At 42.7% G+C, this 23,552-nt stretch overlaps 1 protein-coding gene across 1 annotated transcript; it reads left to right on the top strand.

The window, feature by feature from the left end:
* The first annotated feature begins 1,569 nt into the window (after positions 1-1,569).
* On the top strand, positions 1,570-20,276 carry stoml2 (stomatin (EPB72)-like 2). Its single transcript, XM_060909306.1, has 10 exons — positions 1,570-1,749; positions 2,891-3,043; positions 5,471-5,570; positions 8,514-8,572; positions 8,652-8,753; positions 11,045-11,179; positions 11,966-12,110; positions 12,225-12,304; positions 14,280-14,408; positions 19,980-20,276. The coding sequence occupies exons 1-10, from the start codon at positions 1,705-1,707 to the stop codon at positions 20,118-20,120; spliced, it is 1,089 nt and encodes a 362-aa protein (XP_060765289.1). The 5' UTR covers positions 1,570-1,704; the 3' UTR covers positions 20,121-20,276.
* Positions 20,277-23,552: the final 3,276 nt, after the last annotated feature.

Here is a 23,552-nt window from a genome sequence, read left to right on the forward strand (position 1 = left end):
TCCATCAGTCTTACTGAAGCTCAGCTCCACTTTCAGTTCCCAGGAAACCAAGCTGGGGATCTCCACTGCATGAGATTTCCCCTGATTTAATTAACCACAGCTCTCTGGCCGATGGTTTGCTGTATGACAGGTATGTATACTGGATGACTGTGACTAACAAGTGTGTCTGATTCTGTCTGATGGTTTCATGCACACTGGCAGCTCTCTAATGTTCTACTCTCATACCTGATGCTTATTGCTTCATTCTCATCACTGATGTAACAAGAGTAGCAGATTACATCAGTTGGTGACTTTGCTTTCGACAGATACCTTCTCAGAGATAGTTTAGTGTCAGTGAACTAAAACAAATCTCTCTTATCATATCTGACTAGTGGAACACAACAGAATACTCTGTCTTGATCCTGAAAGTCTGTTACGTAGGTGTGGTGTGATGAAGTGGAGATACTGTTACCATCCCAAGGTTGATTATTATCCTATAATGGGACTTCTAGAAAGGTTTTCTTGCTCTTATACTACAAATTGCCAACAATTATAATTTTTATTTATTAATGAACAGCACATCGTATTCTTTATCCATTTATAGTTACCATTTTAATGTTGCAGGAATATTACATTACATTACATTAACAGCATTTAGCAGACGCTCTTATCCAGAGAGATGTACAACATACCCAGAGCACCCTAGGGAGCAATTGGGGGTTGAGTGCTTTGCTCAAGGGCATTTCTGCCATCCCGGCTGGTCCAGGGAATCGAACTGGCAACCTTTTGGACCTAAAGCTGTTTATAGCTGCTATAATATAATACCAGTCAGTTCCTGTTATCAATTATATTATAGCAGCTATAAACAGTCTTTCCTTCACCATATAGTAAGTAAGATAAATATTTGGTTTGTTATTTTACTGATAAAACAGAAAGTGCAAACTTTTTCATCATGAAAACTTTTTCCCATGATGCAAAACTCAACCTGTGATACAGTCAGGAAAAAAAAGCTTCTGATAAAAAAACAAATAAATAAAATGCAAGCTCAGGACAGAACAGCTCTTTATTCTCTAGGTAGTGCAGTGCACTGTATTGTGTTCTAGCAATATTGAGATTTCAATTTTTCTCTTTCCCTCTCTGTGTATGTGTGGTTGCTGTTTTAAATAATTTGATGGGCACAACACAATATTTCAGAAAACTCAAAAATACGAGATAAAATAATGGTAGCTCTGGAAACACAGTCTTTCCTGACTCTAGAAATCTGTCAAACTTGATGGTTTTTACTTTTAGTGCTGCTATTTCAGATTTTTTTTTTTTTACGGAACGACATGTTGATGCATCGTGTTTCCAACACGCAGTCGGACCTATTTTAATGCTGCATCACTCAACCTGAATGAACGAACGCACCTCTTTTCCGACAAATCCCTCCTCGTGCCCTGTAGTGGCCGAGCCGCGCGTGAACAAAACTCCAATTGGACAATAAACTATCCGATGGTTGGCCGCTCACGCGCATGTGCCATTCATAAGCCAGTTCTGGATAATGACGCAGGCTCAAACTGACCAATCACAGAGCAGGAAGGCGGGGTGTGTCTGAAAACGGGCGGGAGAAACGTACCGCTGATGAAACCAGGAGCAAGTTGACAGAGACTCGTGTTTCTCGCTGAAGGTTTGAAGGTGTGAGGATAGACCTGCATTCAGTAGTTTAGTGCTGAATATTAACGCAGTATGTTGCGGTCTGCGCTGTGTCGGGCCGGAAGTGGGCTTCTGAAGGTAAGTGGTGTTTGTGAGTGACAGCGCGAGCCCGGTGTGTGCTGAATGGGAAGCTGCGGCTCTCACCGCCTCGTTTTGTTATTATTGATCAGTTTTTATGAATTGATTTGATCTTCAGGTTATTTATAAATGTTAATTGTGTTTAGGAGACTGTAGTCGGGGTCATGCTTCAGAAAGAAGTTTATTTACAAACTGTTTAGAACCTGAGTGTCTTTAGGTCCAACCCTTTAAACTATCGGTTTCTAATGGAGCACTGACAAGTCTCTCTCTCTCTCTCTCTCTCTCTCTCTCTCTCTGTTCCTCTCTCTATTTCTCTATTCTCTGTCTGTCTCTCTATTATCTGTGTCTGTCTCTCTCTCTGTTTCTCTATTGTCTCTCTGTCTGTCTCTCTCTCTGTTGTCTGTCTCTTTCTCTGTCTCTCTATTCTGTCTGTCTCTCTCTATTTCTCTAGTCTGTCTGTCTCTTTCTGTCTCTCTCTATTGTCTCTTTCTCTTGTCTGTCTCTCTTTCTCTTGTCTGTGTCTGTCTCTCTCGTCTGTCTGTCTCACTTTCTCTATTGTCTGTCTGTCTGTCTCTCTCTGTCTGTCTCTATTGTCTGTCTCTCTATTGTCTGTCAGTCTGTCTCTCTCTATTCTCTGTCTCTGTTGTCTGTCTCTTTCTCTGTCTCTCTATTGTCTGTCTGTCTCTATTTCTGTATTCTGTCTGTCTGTCTCTCTCTATTTCTCTGTCTCTCTATTGTCTGTCTGTCTGTCTCTCTCTGTCTCTATTTCTCTATTGTCTGTCTCTTTCTCTGTCTCTCTATTCTGTCTCTCTATTTCTCTAGTCTGTCTGTCTCTCTCTCTCTGTCTCTTTCTGTCTCTCTCTATTGTCTCTTTCTCTTGTCTCTGTCTGTCTCTCTTTCTCTTGTCTGTCTGTCTCTATTTCTCTGTCTCTCTCTCTATTGTCTGTGTCTGTCTCTCTTTCTTTCTATTGTCTGTCTTTTCTGTCTCTCTGCCTGCCTGTCTCTCTCTATTGCCTGTCTGTATTCTCTCTGTCTTCCATCTTCAGTCAGTTTAAATGAAGTGTTTTAAATGTTAACCTACTTGTGTCTCTAAAGACTCCTTGTTGTGTGTGTGTGTGTGTGTGCATGCTCGTGTCTCTAGCACACATGCCGGAGCGTCCCAGGCTTTTGGGGGACTCAAGCTCAGCAGAGATGGGCGTCCAGCCTTCCCATGAACACGGTGATTCTGTTTGTGCCGCAGCAGGAAGCGTGGGTGGTGGAGAGGATGGGCCGCTTTCACCGGATCCTCGAGCCTGTACGTTCTTAACCTGTATCACGCCGCTACACCCTCGCTTCACTCCCTACTTGTAATCCTCCAGGAAGCCATGTTGCTCCTTTCAAGTTGATTTCTTGGCTTGTAGGAACACTCCAACTCTCTTTCATTGTATATGTAGTGAGTGAGTGTGTGTGTGTGTGTGTGGGGGGGGGTTCTTCTCAGGAACAGTGATGAAGCACTAGAGTGTAACATTTGGTGCTGTTTCAGGTTCAGGGTCCGAATGGATGGAGCCATTTAGAAAATCAGGATCTGCACATGAGAACATTTATACTGAGGATTTCTGAGTACAGGAGAGAAAATAACCATCTGGGTGTGGATTAAAACAAATAAGATCCGAGTCTGTGATCCTCCACTTCTTATAACAGCACAACTTCAACACTGGAGCTGTTCAGTGAAAAGTCGTTCTGGTTATTTACAAAGATCCAAACGCCATCAGAGCTACAGACGAACTCAGGTGGTGATTTTTACACACCGCAAATTATTCCCTGTTTTAAAAAAAAAAAATCCTTCTCTGAGACGTAAAAACACAGATTTAGAGCTTAATTTATAAACCATAATGTCAAAATTGTAATTCATGGTAATATCTCTCTCTCTCTCACACACACACACACACACACACACACACACACACACACACACACACACACATTTTAGCAAATAAAATATCTTGCCAAATATCTTTGGGCAAATTGAGGTAATATTTATCTTTAGATTGTTTTAAAACAAATATCGGATTATTAAACTCATTCCAAGAGATTTTTTTTGACTCATTTCAACTTTTAAATTGTTTTATTCTTAGACAGATAATTTAGATTATTATTATTTTTAATTTATAAGAAGAAGCAAATCTGAAAAGACAGGAATATGTTGGGAAAAACTGCAAAAAAAGCAAACAAAAACCGTTGATACAGCGGCTGAGAATGCGTAATTGTAAACATGTAACACGTATGTAATAACCTTAAATTTGCTTTCATTATTTTTTTTTGGGGGGGGGGGGGAGACACCATTTAGCGTGAGACAATTTTGAGCTTGAAATGAGTAAATGCGTCTCAACTTAGTTTAATGGTCTTTCATTTGTTCTATAATATTTTCATATTGAGAAATACTGTGTTTAAAGGACCCATGGCCTGGTGGTTTGTTGATGCTTTAAACGGGCTCGTGGAGGTTTCCGGATGTTATATCCGCAGCCTTTCTCGAAATGAACCCTCGGCACGTAGATATAGCCTCCTGGGAGAAAGCCCCATTTCAGCGCTTTTCCCAGTGCGTCGTTTTGCTAATGAGAAGTAGGAGGCGGGGAAGGGTAGAGGGTGGGGGCGGGTCTTATCATTAATATTCATGACATGTAAACGTGTTACCTCTGATTGGCTAACAGCACTGTGACGCTACCTCCAGTGGGTCAGAACAAGCGGATGTGGGTGTCTTACTATGGCGAGAGAGAAGGAACAAACCGCGAAGGGAAAAATACCGCGCGCTGACGTCATTAAGGTGCGACGCGAGGAAATAAAATAAATTCAACAAATGTTTGGGTTTTTACTGATCAAACAAACAAATAAAATGAACGAGTGACTTAAAAAAAAAGAATGTGGGTGTCTTTGTAAAAACTGTTTTGATTGGCTATTATAACAGAGCATGCTGCATGCTTTTTGGTTTTGTAGCGCAGAGTACCTGGCTAACTGCAGGAAGCGGTTAGCTGCACAGCTAATGTAGCCATTGCAAGGCTAACGTGGCACCGATTTTAAAACACGGCAAAACGACTTAACAGTTATACACTTACTTGTTCAGTGTTTGTTGCTGATGCGGCAGGGATGCTTGGTACGGACCCAGGCTTCAGTGACAGTTGATGTGCAAAACCTGCCCTGTACTGTCCCAAGTTGTGGAAACATTCATCAGGAAAATGCTTCCGACAAACATACACCGTCTTAGGTAGACTCGACGGCGTATTATTGGAGTAAATAAAATTAAGCCACTGCGTCTTCAGGGGCTCTCCCGTCGGCAGTAAAAACAGACTCTTTTCTGTGTTGTCACATCCATGTACAGCGCAATTTCCATGTTTCGCTCGCTTAGGTGATGCCATGTTGTTGTGTCCTCCCTCTATGGTCTCCTCACTACAACTGGGCGGGCAATTCATACAGTGGGTGGGAATCCAGAGGGGGGGCGTGGGGATCATCTCCCTTGCTGACGTAGTAAAGGGAAGAGTTCATCAACGCGCCGTTTTGACGCGCCATTCTCAAATGTTGGGCATAGTTTGGTTTACACATTATGAAATTTCTAGCCACTGGGGCGACTTGAGAAGGTCAGAGGAACTCATTTTAACGTTAAAAAACCTCAAAGTGAAAATTTCATGCCATGGGACCTTTAATAACTTATTTGAAAGCTTCTCACTAAGACATCATATAATTTCTCCAGGGGCTGAATGTACTAATCCCGATCCTGGACAGAATCCGCTACGTGCAGAGCCTTAAAGAGATTGTGATCGATGTGCCAGAGCAGTCTGCTGTAAGTCTTGGTGAGTTTTTATTTATTTACATACATACATGTATGTATGTAACAACGCCTGTGTTACATACAACGCCTGTGTCACGAAGTGGAGGAGGCGTTGTGGGTTTTTTCAGGTTGTCCATCCAGGTGTCCTTCACATGGATGGAACTGATCCGAACAGGGTCAAGGTCACAGCAAGGTCAAATGTCTGAAATAGTTTTTCTTCAGTCACTTCCTGTCTGTTTGTAGTGTATTTTAAGGGATATTTCTGGCATATAAAAAGCAGGTGTTTAGTAATGATACACTCCAGTCATGATTCGATTTGATTCAGTTAAATTCTTGGAATGTTTTGAGCAATATTTTCAAATGAAAATTATGACTTTCAAATGAAAGACTCCATTTTATTTCTGAATCATAAACAATGCAAAGTAAACGAATAAAAAATGGCAACAAACAGAGGGTTAATATTTGAAAATAAATGTACCACAAGTTCACCAGATCTTTAAAATAAATAAATAAATAAATTCTCCCAAAAATCTGATTAAACAAACAAAATTTCTGACTTCTTCATCACCCAAGACATCATTTTCATTGGAAATAGAGCTCCAAAGTCGGCTAAACTGACCGGCTTCCATAGCCTCCGCACGAGAAAGCGATCTTTTGACCGGCATCTTCTGTCGATACATTTTATCTCTGGGTTTTGCAGACTGAGATCTTTGATTTTCAGCCAGTGCAGCTGCATTACACTCATAATTAATCAAATTCTAATTTGGAAATCAGCATTCAGTTAATTATGAATGTCGTGCAATATGAATCATACATCCCGCAATGCACCTCATCGGAATGTATCGTTACACCTCAACAAATCCGTGACAAGAAGAATTAGACTTGTCTTCAAGTTTGCTAGTTTTGAGCTTTTATCTTGAAGTTTTCTGTCATGGCATTTATTTAACATTTCTGGAAGGAGTCTCCAGTGTCGGAGCTTTTTAACAGTCAGTATGTTTTCACGCGCATTTCATGAAAAGCCAGTCGGCTCAGAGAGAACAACTGAACTCTGGGGCCTGTTAACCCTTTGTGGGCTGAATTTATGAGCAGTTGTGCTGCTGAAGTGCACGCCCAGGACATGTTTAGGCTGAATCAGCTAGCTAAGGACTAGCTAATGCTGAACTGCTGCGCTAACCACCATACTATTCAATTAGCTGCGTTAGCTTACTCAGTTTTTCAAGGGAAATTAGTTGGTGAAATAATAAATCTAGTGCTAACCTGCTCTGTTTGGGGCAAAGATAAAATATAAGTTACTTTTGAAAATGTCCAAGGATTAATTAAAATGCACAAGTAGCTAACAACAATTTCTTCTCAGTGACCAAGCAAAGGTAATTAGGTGGGAGGCTAACAACCCCCCTTCGTCATTTTATTCTTGAGAGATACAGGCTCAGCCTTGATCAGTATCAGCTTTGTGTTTATACAACCCCGATTCCAAAAAAGTTGGGACAAAGTACAAATTGTAAATAAAAACGGAATGCAATAATTTACAAATCTCAAAAACTGATATTGTATTCACAATAGAACATAGACAACATTTCAAATGTCGAAAGTGAGACATTTTGAAATTTCATGCCAAATATTGGCTCATTTGAAATTTCATGACAGCAGCACATCTCAAAAAAGTTGGGACAGGGTCAATAAGAGGCTGGAAAAGTTAAAGGTACAAAAAAGGAACAGCTGGAGGACCAAATTGCAACTCATTAGGTCAATTGGCAATAGGTCATTAACATGACTGGGTATAAAAAGAGCATCTTGGAGTGGCAGCGGCTCTCAGAAGTAAAGATGGGAAGAGGATCACCAATCCCCCTAATTCTGCGCCGACAAATAGTGGAGCAATATCAGAAAGGAGTTCGACAGTGTAAAATTGCAAAGAGTTTGAACATATCATCATCTACAGTGCATAATATCATCAAAAGATTCAGAGAATCTGGAAGAATCTCTGTGCGTAAGGGTCAAGGCCGGAAAACCATACTGGGTGCCCGTGATCTTCGGGCCCTTAGACGGCACTGCATCACATACAGGCATGCTTCTGTATTGGAAATCACAAAATGGGCTCAGGAATATTTCCAGAGAACATTATCTGTGAACACAATTCACCGTGCCATCCGCCGTTGCCAGCTAAAACTCTATAGTTCAAAGAAGAAGCCGTATCTAAACACGATCCAGAAGTGCAGACGTCTTCTCTGGGCCAAGGCTCATTTAAAATGGACTGTGGCAAAGTGGAAAACTGTTCTGTGGTCAGACGAATCAAAATTTGAAGTTCTTTATGGAAATCAGGGACGCCGTGTCATTCGGACTAAAGAGGAGAAGGACGAACCGAGTTGTTATCGGCGCTCGGTTCAGAAGCCTGCATCTCTGATGGTATGGGGTTGCATTAGTGTGTGTGGCATGGGCAGCTTACACATGAAAGGTGAAAGGTATATGCAGGTTCTAGAGCAACATATGCTCCCATCAAGATGACGTCTCTTTCAGGGAAGACCTTGCATTTTCCAACATGACAATGCCAAACCACATACTGCATCAATTACAGCATCATGGCTGCGTAGAAGAAGGGTCCGGGTACTGAACTGGCCAGCCTGCAGTCCAGATCTTTCACCCATAGAAAACATTTGGCGCATCATAAAACGGAAGATACGACAAAAAAGACCTAAGACAGTTGAGCAACTAGAATCCTACATTAGACAAGAATGGGTTAACATTCCTATCCCTAAACTTGAGCAACTTGTCTCCTCAGTCCCCAGACGTTTACAGACTGTTGTAAAGAGAAAAGGGGATGTCTCACAGTGGGAAACATGGCCTTGTCCCAACTTTTTTGGAATCGGGGTTGTAAATATCTACAAAGAGTAAGTAGAGATTTCAGATTCAGTCCAAGGCTCTGATCCTGAATAAAGTGAGTTGATTTTGATTTTTGTTTTCTATCTTTCAGACAACGTGACGCTACAGATCGACGGCGTTCTGTACCTGAGGATACTCGACCCCTTTAAGGTACGTCCTGACACACACACCGAGTTCTTTATGACTTAAATATAATGACTTTTTTTTTTTTTTTGTCGTCTTTCTCCAGGCGAGTTATGGAGTGGAGGACCCTGAGTATGCAGTGACTCAGCTGGCACAGACCACCATGAGATCGGAGTTAGGAAAACTCACTCTGGATAAAGTGTTCAGGGTATTTTTCTCAGTGGTGCTGTTCTTTAACACGAGGCTTGTCGTGTTGGAAAATCCAGTTTCGGAGTGCAAAAGTTTGTACACAGTCTGAAGGTTAATTGATAGCAAAGCCTTTTAGTGTCAAAGTTCACAGGTTTGAACAAATATTAAAAAAAAAATTCAGATTTGAATGTTCGAGATCTATTTACTTTATGATTTCTTTTCATCTCTGGGGGAAAAAACAACACAGAATTAGGGCCTCTGCATGCTCTTGCGACAAGGCTTTCGCAGACAGCTTTTCGCAGATAGTTGTAATTTATCATTGAGCGGGGAGTAATAGGCGTGCGCATTGTTATTCACCGCCACAACGCAAGGGGGCGCGAAATCGCTAGGAGTAGTTGGTGGGTGTGGTTAGTGGAGTGTTTATCCTCCGGTTACTTATAATGACTAGAACTTTTTTTTTTTATAATGACTAGAACTGGAGTCATATAGATGTACGTACTTCCTCAGTCAACCGCTCTTCATGCTGCTCCATCTTTGCTCGTGTTTTTAAAAATGGCGGTCGTGAAAACAAAACAAACCGGGAAAGTAGGGAAGCGGAAGTGCGTGTACAGCGGATGTAGAGTGGACCAATCAGAGCCCTCTTGTCTGCGACGCTGTCTGCGAGGCTTCTGCGGTGGTCACAATTTTTGGGAGGTGCGCACAGAGCGTCTGCGAAGGTGGGGGGGCTACGCAGACACTGTCTGCGACGCTATCTGCGAGGACTGCGTTGTCAGCATAAATTGGCCTTTAATTGTGAAGTATAAGTTTCTGGTTTCTATTAAAATACACCACACAAACACGTAGGGTGTATAAACTTTTGCACTCGATTATATACACTGGTTAATGCTTCGTCTTGTCAAAAAAAAAAATCACCAAGCCAATTTGCCTGAAACGCCAAACCTCATAATTATACTGTATAATACACTCAGTGGCCACTTTAATAGGAACTCGTTCTTGATTCTAGCGCTACGTTCACACTGCAAGGCTTAATGCTCAATTCTGATTTTTTTGTGAAATCCGATTTTTTTGTGAGGTCGTTCACATTAACAAATATATGCAACTTGTATGTGATCCTCAGTATGAACGAAAAGCGACCTAAAAGTGTTCCGCATGCGCATTGCAGGATACGACGACATCACACGCAGTGAGCATGGCCAGTGTTTACGGAAGTAAAACCGCCCGGTTGCGGTATGACCCATCCGATCTAGCTTGAATAGCTGCATCCCCCCAAATGGAAATCAGCTCCCTAACCTCTGCATCCTTCCATTGAGAAGATTCAGAACCTTCACAGCCCGAAGCGTCCCTCGCATTGATGTCATGCGCCATGTTGTTGTAACTTTTTTTGAGAGACCCGCCGCCTACTTCAGCGCAGAATAGTGACGTTTGTGGCTTGTTGATGACGTGTAAGTCGGATGAATGCGACCTGGCGGTTCAGACTGAAGTCGCATATGAAAAGAGCGGATAGGAATCGGAATTAGGACCACATATCCAAACGGCCTGGGTCGGATTTGAAAAAATCGGATCTGTGTCGTTCATATTGTCAATAAAAGATCGGATACAGGTCACATATGGGCGAAAAGATCGGATTTGAGTCACTTCAGCCTGCAGTGTGAACGTAGCCTAAGTTTCCTGTTCTTAGCAGGAGTGGAACCCAGTGTGTTCTGCTGTTTCTGAGATGCTTTTCTGCTCACCACGGTTGTAAAGAGTGATTATATGAGTTACTGTATCCTTCCTGGCAGCTCAAACTGCTCAATCTGGCCATTTTCCTCTGACCTCTCATCAAAAAGGCGTTTGTTTCCACCCACAGAACTGTCCCTCACTCATTCACTCACTCGATGTTTTTTGTTTTTCGCACCATTCTGTGTAAACTCTAGAGACTGTTGTGTGTGAAAACCCCAGGAAGGAGATCAACAGTTTCTGAAACACTCAAACCAGCAGTCCATCTGACTCAAACCAACACCCATGCCACAGTGAAAGTCGCACAAAAATCGAGATCACAATTCTGATGTTTGAACATTTAACTGAAGCTCTTGATTTGTATCTGCCTATTTTTTTTTTTTTAAATGCGTTGTGATGCTGTCGAGGGATAAACCAGCTGCCGGTGGATAGGGGTTCCTAATAAAGTGGCCACTGAAGTGTCTAACTGTGGTGTGATGTGATGAGGCGGCGTTACTATTCATTTATTTCTGCTATAAAAGCACGTCATGTTGTTGTGTTTTATTCCCCCATACCACAACAATTCCATTTTCACGCTGGACTTGTGTTCTTCAGGAGAGAGAGTCTCTGAACTCGAACATCGTGCATTCCATCAACCAGGCGTCTGACGATTGGGGGATTCGCTGCCTGCGCTACGAGATCAAGGACATTCACGTCCCACCACGCGTCAAAGAGTCCATGCAGATGCAGGTGAGAACGGTCATGCTCAATTAAAAAAAAAAAAAAAACGTCCTGAAAGTCGAATCGTTGTCAATTTGTAGTTATCAGTCTAATAAAATGGGCGTGGCTTTCCAAATACAGGAGGTGTGGTCTCCTAATAATCACGAACAGTATTTTCACATGTTGCGGTGTTCTTCATTGTGTCAGAGGGTCAAAGGGTGACGTGTTTCAGTCCCAGTCCTAAGCAGTATGAGGTTATCTGCTCAATCCCGATGTGTGTTTCGATTGATTGATTTGAAATCACGTAATTGTGCATGATGCGTTTTTGTTTTTTGTTTTTTTGTAAATAAACATTTTGTTAAAGCCAATCATTTCATATTAAAAGCTAAAAAAAAAAATTTTTCCAAAAGGCAAATAAGACTAGCCAGTCAAGTAGGACAAAAGTAATGGCACCCTATAAGAGATGTGTATCTGTGGTGGCTATCACTTCTTCTTTATTTGGAACAGTACTACAGTCACAGTATTAGCATTGCGATATTGATTAGCATACAATTCTTAGAGTAAAACTTTAGGCCACGCCTCCTCCCTGAGTGTTCACAATGGCACTTTGACTGTTTCGGGTTCTGTCGTATTTATTTATTTATTTTTTCACATAAATAAACCAGAACCTACGTACATTTAAAGTGAGTGTGTGAAGATTTATACACGCTAAACTGGTCATAAACGTCTAGAACTTGTTAGCCACGTTTGCAAGATTAGCCTTTTCATTCACACCCGAATGGAATGGTATGGTATGGATGTGTGACTCCTGCGCAGGTGGAGGCGGAGCGGAAGAAGAGAGCGACAGTTCTGGAATCGGAGGGGACGAGGGAGGCGGCGATCAACGTGGCCGAAGGACGCAAACGAGCGCAGATTCTGGCTTCGGAGGGACAGAAAGCGGAGCAGATCAACAAAGCTGCAGGTGCAGTTCAAGCTGTGTGTGAGCTGTGTGAGGTGCAATAGGAGAGACGAGAACACCGGTCATCATCAAACTGTGTGTGTGTTTTCACAGTACTCTGATTTGTTTGTATTACAGGAGAGGCGAATGCTTTGTTGGCTAAAGCCGAGGCAAAATCACAGGCCATTAGGCTGCTCTCTGATGCGCTGACTCGACAGGTACGGAGTGTGTGTGTGTGTGTAGAAATAGGGAATTAGTACAGTTTTTATAATCCTCATCACAGTATGGACTTATGGTACTGATATGACAGAAATATCATTCATTCTCATCTCATTATCTGTAGCCGCTTTATCCTGTTCTACAGGGTCGCAGGCAAGCTGGAGCCTATCCCAGCTGACTACGGGCGAAAGGCTGGGTACACCCTGGACAAGTCGCCAGGTCATCACAGGGCTGACACATAGACACAGACAACCATTCACACTCACATTCACACCTACGGTCAATTTAGAGTCACCAGTTAACCTAACCTGCATGTCTTTGGACTGTGGGGGAAACCGGAGCACCCGGAGGAAACCCACGCGGACACGGGGAGAACATGCAAACTCCGCACAGAAAGGCCCTCGCCGGCCACGGGGCTCGAACCCGGACCTTCTTGCTGTGAGGCAACAGCGCTAACCACTACACCACGGTGCCGCCCAGTCCGTGAGTCATTAAAGAAAATTTCGAGTCGAGTCGAGAACAAGACTCCAACCGTACCATTTGACGGTGGCTGTTGCTGCCTTTATGTGAAAGCATCTCTGCTACTGTGTTGGACTAACGTTCCTGCTCGACGGCCCCATTTTTGTTAACAGGCTACAGATAAAAAGCTTGTTCATCGCTCAGCAAGCCCCGCCCACTATCAACAGGACAAATAAAATGAGAGAGGGTTAACACTAGCTAGTTCATCGCTCAGCAAGCAAGCCCCGCCCACTATCAACAGAGCAATGAACATAGCGTGTCACTTGCTCCTCTGGGTGGAGTCTCGCCAAATGATGACTGAAGTTCGAGGTCGTCTCCTCGATAGTTCTTCTACATATGGAACACATCGCAGTGCGTTTTTTTTTTTTTGTTTTTTTTTTTCCCCTCCCCACTGCAAGAGAAGTCTGTATAAGCAAAGCGGACAATCCTAGGGGCGTTCTCTTCAGGCATTTTAGCGCCATTAACGTTAATTTGTTCCTGAACAGGTGAATGTGCATTTTCTTGCACAAAATTAGGATAAAAATTAATGTCGATATAAATATCTTATGCCAAATTATTATGGCATGTTACAAAAAATGAGGAAAAAATCCGAGTCCTCATCTCTAATTTACGAGTCCGAATGCAGTTAACGCGCAAGTCCGAGTCATCAGCGCTCGAATCCAAGTCAAGTCACGAATCCTGAAAATTAGGACACGAGTCCTGGACGTGAGTACTACAAGCAAGCCTGCTACACACGCTGTCGAACCATTGTAATCATAGTCAGTTCTTTGATTTTTTTATTTGCAGCACGGTTCATCCAGAATGCATGAACAAATTTGATCGTAAAGTCACCAAACAGGAAGTGAGGAAATATCTCCGTAACAGTTTGATGTATTGCCATTATATTTTGTCAGTCTCCTTGGGAACAAGACACTGGAAGCTTAAGGGCTTCTGGGCTTCCTGTATATTAGTCCGGTGCCAGAATGTGTTTGGGCCCCTTAAAGCCTAGGTCACAACCGGATGTACGATTTTTTTGGCCGTGCGATTTTTGGCGTTTCCCAAATCGCTGCGTTTTTTTTGTTCGTGGAGAAAGACGCACATTGGCCGTAAGTTTGTCTTGCAACCTGAAAAAAATGTAAGCGCCTGTAGAGTTTGTTTGACATGACAAAGAACCTCTGCGGCCGGTCTACGGCTCGAAAATCAGCACGTCACACGCGTGCCCTCCATGCGTTTGTTGCGCTTTTTGCACGTAGACCGGCCGTAGGAGCACGTGCGGCCGGTTGTGACCGAGGCATAACTCCCAAATCGCCGCTTGCAACTCTTTCTTTCTTTATGTTATGAAAACGTTTATTTAGCGCACATAGCTTATTTAGTGTAGTCTTTACATTGTGCCGTGTTGTACAGGATTGAGTTAGGTTGATAATGCCGTTCTACAATTTGTGTGTGTGTGTGTGTGTGTGTGTGTCCACTTATCAGAATGGAAACGCAGCAGCGTCCCTCAGCGTGGCCGAGCAGTACGTCTCTGCTTTCTCCAACCTGGCCAAAGAGTCGAACACCGTCATCCTGCCGTCCAACACCGGAGATGTCTCCAGCATGGTCACACAGGTCAGCCTCTCTCACTCCTTCACAACCGAGAACCTGTTCCACTTCATTTTCCACCACATTAACAGAGAGTGAAGTAAATTCATCATACGAGGGTACTTCGAAAAGTTCTCAGCCTCATCCAGAGGAAACAAGGGGCATAATTGGCTCCCATTTTGGGGGCAGAACTGTACACTATAAAGCCTTTTATATAAAGACTGTCCACAAAAACTCAAATGAAAGAAGCTATCAAAGAAAAAAGGAGAGGAAAGAAAGCATCAAGCTGGCGTGATGTTTCTCCAGGACAATGCTCCCGTCCACACAGCACAGGTCACGGGGCAGAAGCAGCCAAACGTGGCTTTGAACTGTCGCCCCGTGCACCTTACTCACCCGACCTCACACCGTCTGACCTCTGTCTGTTTCCCCAAACTGAAATCCCACTCTGATGCCCCTTTTCCACCAAATCAGTTCCAGGGCTGGTTCGGGGCCAGTGCTTAGTTTGGAACCGGGTTTTCTGTTTCCACTGACAAAGAACTGGCTCTGGGGCCAGAAAAACCGGTTCCAGGCTAGCACCAACTCTCTGCTGGGCCAGAGGAAAGAACCGCTTATGTCAGCGGGGGGGGGCGGAGTTGTTAAGACCAACAACAATAACAAGACCGTGAAAGATCGCCATTTTTAAGCGACGAGAAGGAGCAGCTGTACAAACGCGAAGTCATTTATTATTATTGTTGTTGCTGCTGCTGCTTCTTCCGTGTTGTTTTTGCTTCGATATTCGCGCCAAGGTTTATGCAAACGTAGCGACGTAATGACGTGGCTTCCCTTAGCACCGCGAGCTATGGAAAAGCAAACTGGTTCTCAGCTGGCTCGCAAGTTGAACGAGTTGTGAACCAGCACCAGCACTGGCCCCGAACCAGCCCTGGAACTGATTTGGTGGAAAAGGGGTTTGAAATGTGGTCGCCATTTTCAGAGTGATGATTCTGATGATGAAGTCATCCATGCTGTTGAGGAGGATCTGGAGGCTCAAGATGTGACCATCTTCTGCCAAGGGATCGTGAAGGTTGAACATCAGTGGACTGAGTGCATTGAACTTCAAGGAGATTATGTAGAAAAATAATGCAAGATCTTCCTCCTGTGACTTTTTTTTTTTCTGGGTGAAGCTGAGAACTTTTTGAAGGACCCTCGTATTTCTAATGGTGAACCTTTTGCAAAATCCACTGATTGGTTCAACGGCTGTTCCGGTTAGGACTCTCTACATCTTTTTCTGTAGCACCAACCGTCCCTCACATCCTCCTTCACCACAACCATAAATCCCATCTTTGCTCTCTGTCTTTTCTTTTCCTTCGACCTGGCAACTCCATCTCCAGCATTTCATTCTTTGACCAGTACAGTACACCCTGGATCTCTTCTTTACGTATCCAAACCATCTCAATCTCACCTCTCTCTCACTCACTCAGTCTCCAAGCCGTCCTACGTGTCCTGTTCCTCTAATAGACCTACTCATTTCTAATCCTGTCCAACTTTCACTCCCAGTGAAAATCTCAGCATCTTCAGCTCTATCTCCAGTTCAGCCTCCTGTCTTTTTGTTGCTGCTACCGTTTTTGTCCCAAATCACTCCTGACATCCTCCTCTCCTCCATCCAGTCCAACCTGCTTGCGCTCTCCTTCACGTCTCTTCTCTTCCACACTCACCGTTACTTTGTCCAGCTGAAGTAACTGTAATTGGATTAATGATCTGCTACTTTAAAACCCAGTTCACTGATTTAATATCGCAATAATTTTCATACTAATTTTCTCAAGCGTTTGATCAAACCTGGAGCTCGGGGATCGTTCTGCTCATCGCTTCGTCATCGTCTCCATCTGTTTTTTGTTTTTAGCAGGGATGAGAGTTTTCCGCTTTTCGGCGGATTTCCGCTTTTTCTGAGCAAAAATCGATATTATGCCAAATCCGTTGAGATGTTTTTTTCATTGAGGGGGGTTGGGGTATGTTCCTTCGTGATATTCAAGCGTACGACGATGTTACATGTTTACATTTTCGCCATCTTTAGTCTCGCTAAGTCTCGCGGTAGAATACGTGTTTTCTACAATGTAATTGGCCAAAACATTGCTGGCGAGAGCATGATAGCCAATCATAACAGTTCTTACAAAAGTACCCGCATCTGTTCTATTTTATCGAAACTTGCACATGTTCATCGTCGCTGCGCTTCAAAAATACGTTTCTCTTTCGTATCAGCTTTTTTACTCAAAATGCCGAATACAGTTGACAAGCGAGACGAAGCGAAGGTACAGTGGTGCTTGAAAGTTTGTGAACCCTTTAGAATTTTCTATATTTCTGCATAAATATGACCTAAAACATCATCAGATTTTCACACAAGTCCTAAAAGTAGATAAAGAGAACCCAGTTAAACAAATGAGACAAAAATATTATACTTGGTCATTTATTTATTGAGGAAAATGATCCAATATTACATATCTGTGAGTGGCAAAAGTATGTGAACCTTTGCTTTCAGTATCTGGTGTGACCCCCTTGTGCAGCAATAACTGCAACTAAACGTTTGCGGTAACTGTTGATCAGTCCTGCACACCGGCTTGGAGGAATTTTAGCCCGTTCCTCCGTACAGAACAGCTTCAACTCTGGGATGTTGGTGGGTTTCCTCACATGAACTGCTCGCTTCAGGTCCTTCCACAACATTTCGATTGGATTAAGGTCAGGGCTTTGACTTGGCCATTCCAGAACATTATTCTTCTTTAACCATTTTTTGGTAGAACGGTTTGCGTGCTTAGGGTCGTTGTCTTGCTGCATGACCCACCTTCTCTTGAGATTCACTTCATGGACAGATGTCCTGACATTTTCCTTTAGAATTCGCTGGTATAATTCAGAATTCATTGTTCCATCAATGATGGCAAGCCGTCCTGGCCCAGATGCAGCAAAACAGGCCCAAACCATGATACTACCACCACCATGTTTCACAGATGGGATAAGGTTCTTATGCTGGAATGCAGTGTTTTCCTTTCTCCAAACATAACGCTTCTCATTTAAACCAAAAAGTCCTATTTTGGTCTCATCCGTCCACAAAACATTTTTCCAGTAGCCTTCTGGCTTGTCCACGTGATCTTTAGCAAACTGCAGACGAGCAGCGATGTTCTTTTTGGAGAGCAGTGGCTTTCTCCTTGCAACCCTACCATGCACACCATTTGTTGTTCAGTGTTCTCCTGATGGTGGACTCATGAACATTAACATTAGCCAATGTGAGAGAGGCCTTCAGTTGCTTAGAAGCTACCCTGGGGTCCTTTGTGACCTCGCTGGCTATTACACGCCTTGCTCTTGGAGTGATCTTTGTTGGTCGACCACTCCTGGGGAGGGTAACAATGGTCTTGAATTTCCTCCATTTGTACACAATCTGTCTGACTGTGGATTAGTGGAGTCCAAACTCTTTAGAGATGGTTTTGTAACCTTTTCCAGCCTGATGAGCATCAACAACGCTTTTTCTGAGGCCCTCAGAAATCTCCTTTGTTTGTGCCATGATACACTTCCACAAACATGTGTTGTGAAGCTCAGACTTTGATAGATCCCTGTTCTTTAAATAAAACAGGGTGCCCACTCACACCTGATTGTCATCCCATTGATTGAAAACACCTGACTCTAATTTCACCTTCAAATTAACTGCTAATCCTAGAGGTTCACATACTTTTGCCACTCACAGATATGTAATATTGGATCATTTTCCTCAATAAATAAATGACCAAGTATAATATTTTTGTCTCATTTGTTTAACTGGGTTCTCTTTAGCTACTTTTAGGACTTGTGTGAAAATCTGATGACGTTTTAGGTCATATTTATGCAGAAATATAGAAAATTCTAAAGGGTTCACAAACTTTCAAGCACCACTGTACGTGAAATCGATGCTGGTATAAAAAACAGAGAGAGGACTGACAAGCTTTTGTCTTTGGCCAAAAGGCTGAAGAAGTCGTCGAAATGATTAAATGAAAATGAGAAGTGACTGTGAACTATAAATAATTGTATAAAGTGTACATGGACATTATCCCATAAACTTAGCATTCGTTTGATTTAATACATCGAACATGTATAGAGGGATTTCACTGACGTCACCCGAAACCGGAAGTAAACAGACCCTGCGCCATTTTGGAAGACCAACAAACTCGTGATTGGGGGAAATAACGGCAGCGGTATGTGAACCCACGAGAATAAAGTGGAGTGGCAAACGACTTAAACAAACAAATCTGAGCTGTTTTATTTATGATTTATTGGCCCAACAGTAGACTTGAAAGAAACCTGTGTGAGACTTGGCAAAAAACTGTGGATATAATGGATAAGTCTGTGCATGATCTGCGGACACTTTGAGGTAAGCAAACGCAAGAAATTCAGATTTAAAACATGCTAAATTGGCCCCAAGTTGATAACTGGATGAGGAGCAAGCCTCCCAGACTTCTACAATTTAATAATAATAATAATAATAATAATTTAGGATGGTTTGGGGCTTGCTCTCCCTCCTATTATATAAATAAAACATAGTTGTTGTGTAGGCATATATCATAAATACATATGTATAATTTGGATAAATTAACCTAAATTATGGATACCTTAATAGTAACAAAGTATTAATTTTTCAACTGAAAAGATATATTATTAAAAGATAAATATCAACAAGATTACCTTGGCCATAACTATGTGTAGGTTATTCTTAATAACAGCTGTAATATCACGACCCAAGCCACTAACAACATAATTGTAAGCCTGTAGGCCTTTGTAGGCCTTCAAGTCATCAGCAGTGTAGGCACTGGGTGTAAACAACAAATAGTTTACAATGTCTGGGTAGCAAACAGATGGCAGAATTGGTGTCCGGTCCTCCTTAGGTTTCCATTCTCCCTTGCCGCGAGTCTTATCATATGGGTCAAACCCATCAATCACAGCCAGTTTCTCCACATACCGTGCCCTTTCTGCAGCTGGTAATGTACTCACATAACCCGAATTATCAGCCATCGTGTCACTTTACTCTCGCTCGTACTTTGTTTTATATTGAGTGCATGTACTTGGTCTTCCAATATGGCGCCTAACAAAATCTCGCGGCGCGGTGACGTCATGCGGTAGCCCTCTATATGATGGTCAGTAAATCTGAATTAATGCTGACAGTTTTGAAAACTTAAATATTTCAAAAGACTTTGAAATCATATGCAACTAATGAGGACATAGGGTGACTGACCTTTTCTCCCTAAGAAATTTTATTTAATATATGAACATTTTGATAATTAATAAAACTTACGTTTAATGTGAATTTAGTTTGTCATTTTTGTTGATCATAAATTATAACCATACCCTTGAATATACAGTAGACTGTGATTTTATTTTGAATTCAAACAATACTCCTATTGATTTGAAACATATTTTCATGTAAATATATAAAAAAGACAACAGATTTTTTTTTTTATCTACTACAGCTCAGATTGCAGGAAAAGTGGTTTGTAAGGCCTTATTTTTCAAAATTTTCCTGGGGGGGTATCCCTCCCAGACCCCCGGCTTTGGGCGCCATCTTGTTTTCTGCTTTTTTTTGGTGACCACCCACTCTCATCCCTGTTTTAGGCCATGGCTATTTACAGGACTTTAGCCAAGACACAAAGCTCCGGCGACTTGGTGGAGGTGAATCCCGAACCCGCAGACGACGAGGTCGAGGTTAAAGCAGTGCCTGAAGACACGACACCTGAGTCCACATCGGCTCAATAAGATAAACACGCAGGAAGTTCTAATGCGTTCTGGTTCTTCTTTCTCTTCTCATTTTTGTACATTATGTTGGAAGATCAATATTTCAAAAATAAAAAAATGATAATCTGCTGTTGTGTTAAACTCAAACGTGCGTATTTAATAAAATTCATTTTGTGAGCCGTTTAATTTTCTATTTTGTCAACACTGTAAACAAGTTTGGACATTTTATGACCGAAGAAAAATAGGTGTGTGTGTGTGTGTCATACCTGTCAACTTTGAGGTTTGAAAAAAAGGGATATTTCCCAGATTTTTAACTCAAAATAAGGGAAAATTTCGGAAAGTCGGTAATCGAACTGACTTTTCTTCACAAAATTAAATTCGTCCTGCCATTTGGGCAAGTAGCGGCAATACACGTTTTTTGGTTTTGCCTCGCTCCTTTCTTTATTCATGTCTCGCCGTCTACTGAAACTCGCTCCCTGAAGGACAGTGCTTGAAGTGGGAAAAAAAGAAGTGCAGGAACCCTGATTTTCTGACAATGCCATCCCGGTCATTCATCTCATCTCATGATCTCTAGCCGCTTTATCCTGTTCTACAGGGTCGCAGGCAAGCTGGAGCCTATCCCAGCTGACTACGGGCGAAAGGCGGGGTACACCCTGGACAAGTCGCCAGGTCATCACAGGGCTGACACACAGACACAGACAACCATTCACACTCACATTCACACCTACGCTCAATTTAGAGTCACCAGTTAACCTAACCTGCATGTCTTTGGACTGTGGGGGAAACCGGAGCACCCGGAGGAAACCCACGCGGACACGGGGAGCACATGCAAACTCCGCACAGAAAGGCCCTCGCCGGCCACGGGGCTCGAACCCGGACCTTCTTGCTGTGAGGTGACAGCGCTAACCACTACACCACCGTGCCGCCCCCCCGGTCATTCAAATTTCAAATTTTTTAATTGAAAACTTCACAGTTTTTGTATTGCCTTCACGCATTTTGCAAAACTTGGCTCATAAGGACAATGCTCTACTCTTTTCATCTGTTGTTGTGCTACAGTATTTGTTGTTTGAACAGATGTGTTTTCACAATGACTCTCTGAGATATTATTTTTGAACGAAGTGTCTTAGTTTGTAGACAGCAGGAGTAAAAACAAATCAGAACTAAGAACCACAACCATATTAAGTTGTGTATGATTTTCCCCAGTTTTGTGCCCCAACTTCAAAAGAGCTTTGGTCACACAAGGAACACTCAGTTTTTTCCCTTTTTTGTTTTTTTTTTATTGAAGTTCAAAGGTGATGAAGGGGTTGATTAGGGCTTGATAACCTTCAGAAAAACATTGCATCATATTAAGTTTAAACAAATAAAAACAAGTCATCACAACATTACTTTAAGTTTCAAAAATAAAAAAATGAGTAATTAGTGCACGTATTGCACTAAAAGAAAAGCAAAAGAAGGTTTAACACCTTTAAGTTTACTAATCACATACATAAACACCTTTAAGTTTAACGAAGTTCACTAATCACCAAACCGCTCTCACGGTGCGCTCGCTGGATGCGACCCAGCGCACGGAAAGGACGCGGCCAATAACAAGAAGGCGCTGCTCAACGCGCTGCGCACAGCTGCTCAGCTCGCGCTGATTTTTTGGCGAAGCGTGATAAAGGCTGTACAGCTTGTCGAAGAAGATCTTAAAGTTGTTCATGCCATTGATCTGCTTTAAAACATCCCCAACTGCTAATTCAAGCCTGTGGTTGAGGCAGTGCCAGACAAACAAATGGGGAAACTTCGCACACAACTGCGCTGCCACTCTGGTGAAAATAAAGAAGTGCAGGAACGCAGTTCCGGTGCGTTCCGGCCCACTTCAAGCCCTGCCTGAGGAAAGAATTACGACCATCTTTTAGTTTTGTGAGAAGTTCCGAGCAGTGACCTTGGTCAGACTAGCGCTATGGTTCTGACAGTCTTCTTCACAGACATGCAATTAAAATCAATGTGTAATTACTAGACTGCCACCTGCTGTACTGGAGAGGGCGGGGACGTGAATTCATGGCCCGACTTCCTGCTGTAAACTCCTGTCAGAGGCGCGTCATGAATTCTGGACCTACCGACTTTTATATAATGTGAAAATACGGGACTTTTATATAATGTGAAAATACGGGACTTTTATATAATGTGAAAATACAGGACTTTTATATAATGTGAAAATACGGGATATTTTCGGGAAAATAAAAAAACGGGAAGACAGCGGGAAATAAGTCAAAATAAGGGATTTCCCAGGAAAAACGGGAGGGTTGACAGGTATGGTGTGTGTGTGGTTGTTTTTTTTTTCCTTCTCGACTTCTTCGTAAGGACGGAAGTTTAAGATCACGTTTAAACTCCAGCGTATGAACCCGAATGATGCTTGTAGGCTTCATTGGTTTTCAGATTTCTCATCTGAATTTTGATGAAGAATTTTGTTCCATGACTTCGTCCTTGATCGAGCCGTAATTTCCTGGATGCAGGATAAAGTATTGCCCGTCATTAATGTGGAAAATGAAAAGTTTTTTTGCTTCACTCAGGATGTCTAGTGCCTGAAATTTGCTTCTATAGTTGTTCATAAATAATGTTGCTCAAAAATAAAGACAGATTGTTGCTCCTGGTTTCGCATCATGAAGGAACTGTGAGTCTACATCATCATCACCACTCCACTCTTCAAACTGAACAGATAAAAACAAACGGTCATGGCTCCATCTTGAATCTTCCTTAGGACACTCAACCTTTGGCGTCACTCAGCACCAGGGTCACATTCAGATTCTGGTCAGAGGCGTGGCCTAAACTGTGACGGCTCGTTAATATGTAGTGCGCGATCTGGAAAAGATGCTGAATTGTTAGCTTTAAAGTGAATGTAATGCCTTATTGTAATGCTTTAAAGGTCCCATGGCATAGTGGTTTGTTGATGCTTTAAACGGGCTCGTGGAGGTTTCCGGATGTTATATCCGCAGCCTTTCTCGAAATGAACCCTCGGCACGTAGATATAGCCTCCTGGGAGAAAGCCCCATTTCAGCGCTTTTCCCAGTGCGTCGTTTTGCAGTGCGGGGAAGGGTAGAGGGTGGGGGCGGGCCATAGGGGGAGGGGGAGGGGCTTGACCAAGCTGCGCACGCACATACTCGCTGCTATCAGCACCTGTAGCCACGCTGCTAAGACAAAACCCCGTTCTCCCTCGGACTCCTTTCGTAAACTCAACGTGACACAGAGAACAGAGAGTGAGAGTGTTCGGAGTGGTAGTTTACGAATGTATAATACCCTAGGCTTGAACACGCACTCCATAACCAAAGAGGATAGAAGCAGCAACTACAGCAACATATCGCTTATCCAACAGAAGACATGCATTGCGGAGCAATAGTCAAACATAAGCTCATAAGTTACAGTCAATTTCCAGACTAAACTCAGTTTAACAGAGCATGCTGCATGCTCTTTGGT

The sequence above is a fragment of the Neoarius graeffei genome, chromosome 25, assembly GCF_027579695.1.
Source record: "Neoarius graeffei isolate fNeoGra1 chromosome 25, fNeoGra1.pri, whole genome shotgun sequence".
In the NCBI taxonomy this organism is placed as follows: domain Eukaryota; kingdom Metazoa; phylum Chordata; class Actinopteri; order Siluriformes; family Ariidae; genus Neoarius; species Neoarius graeffei.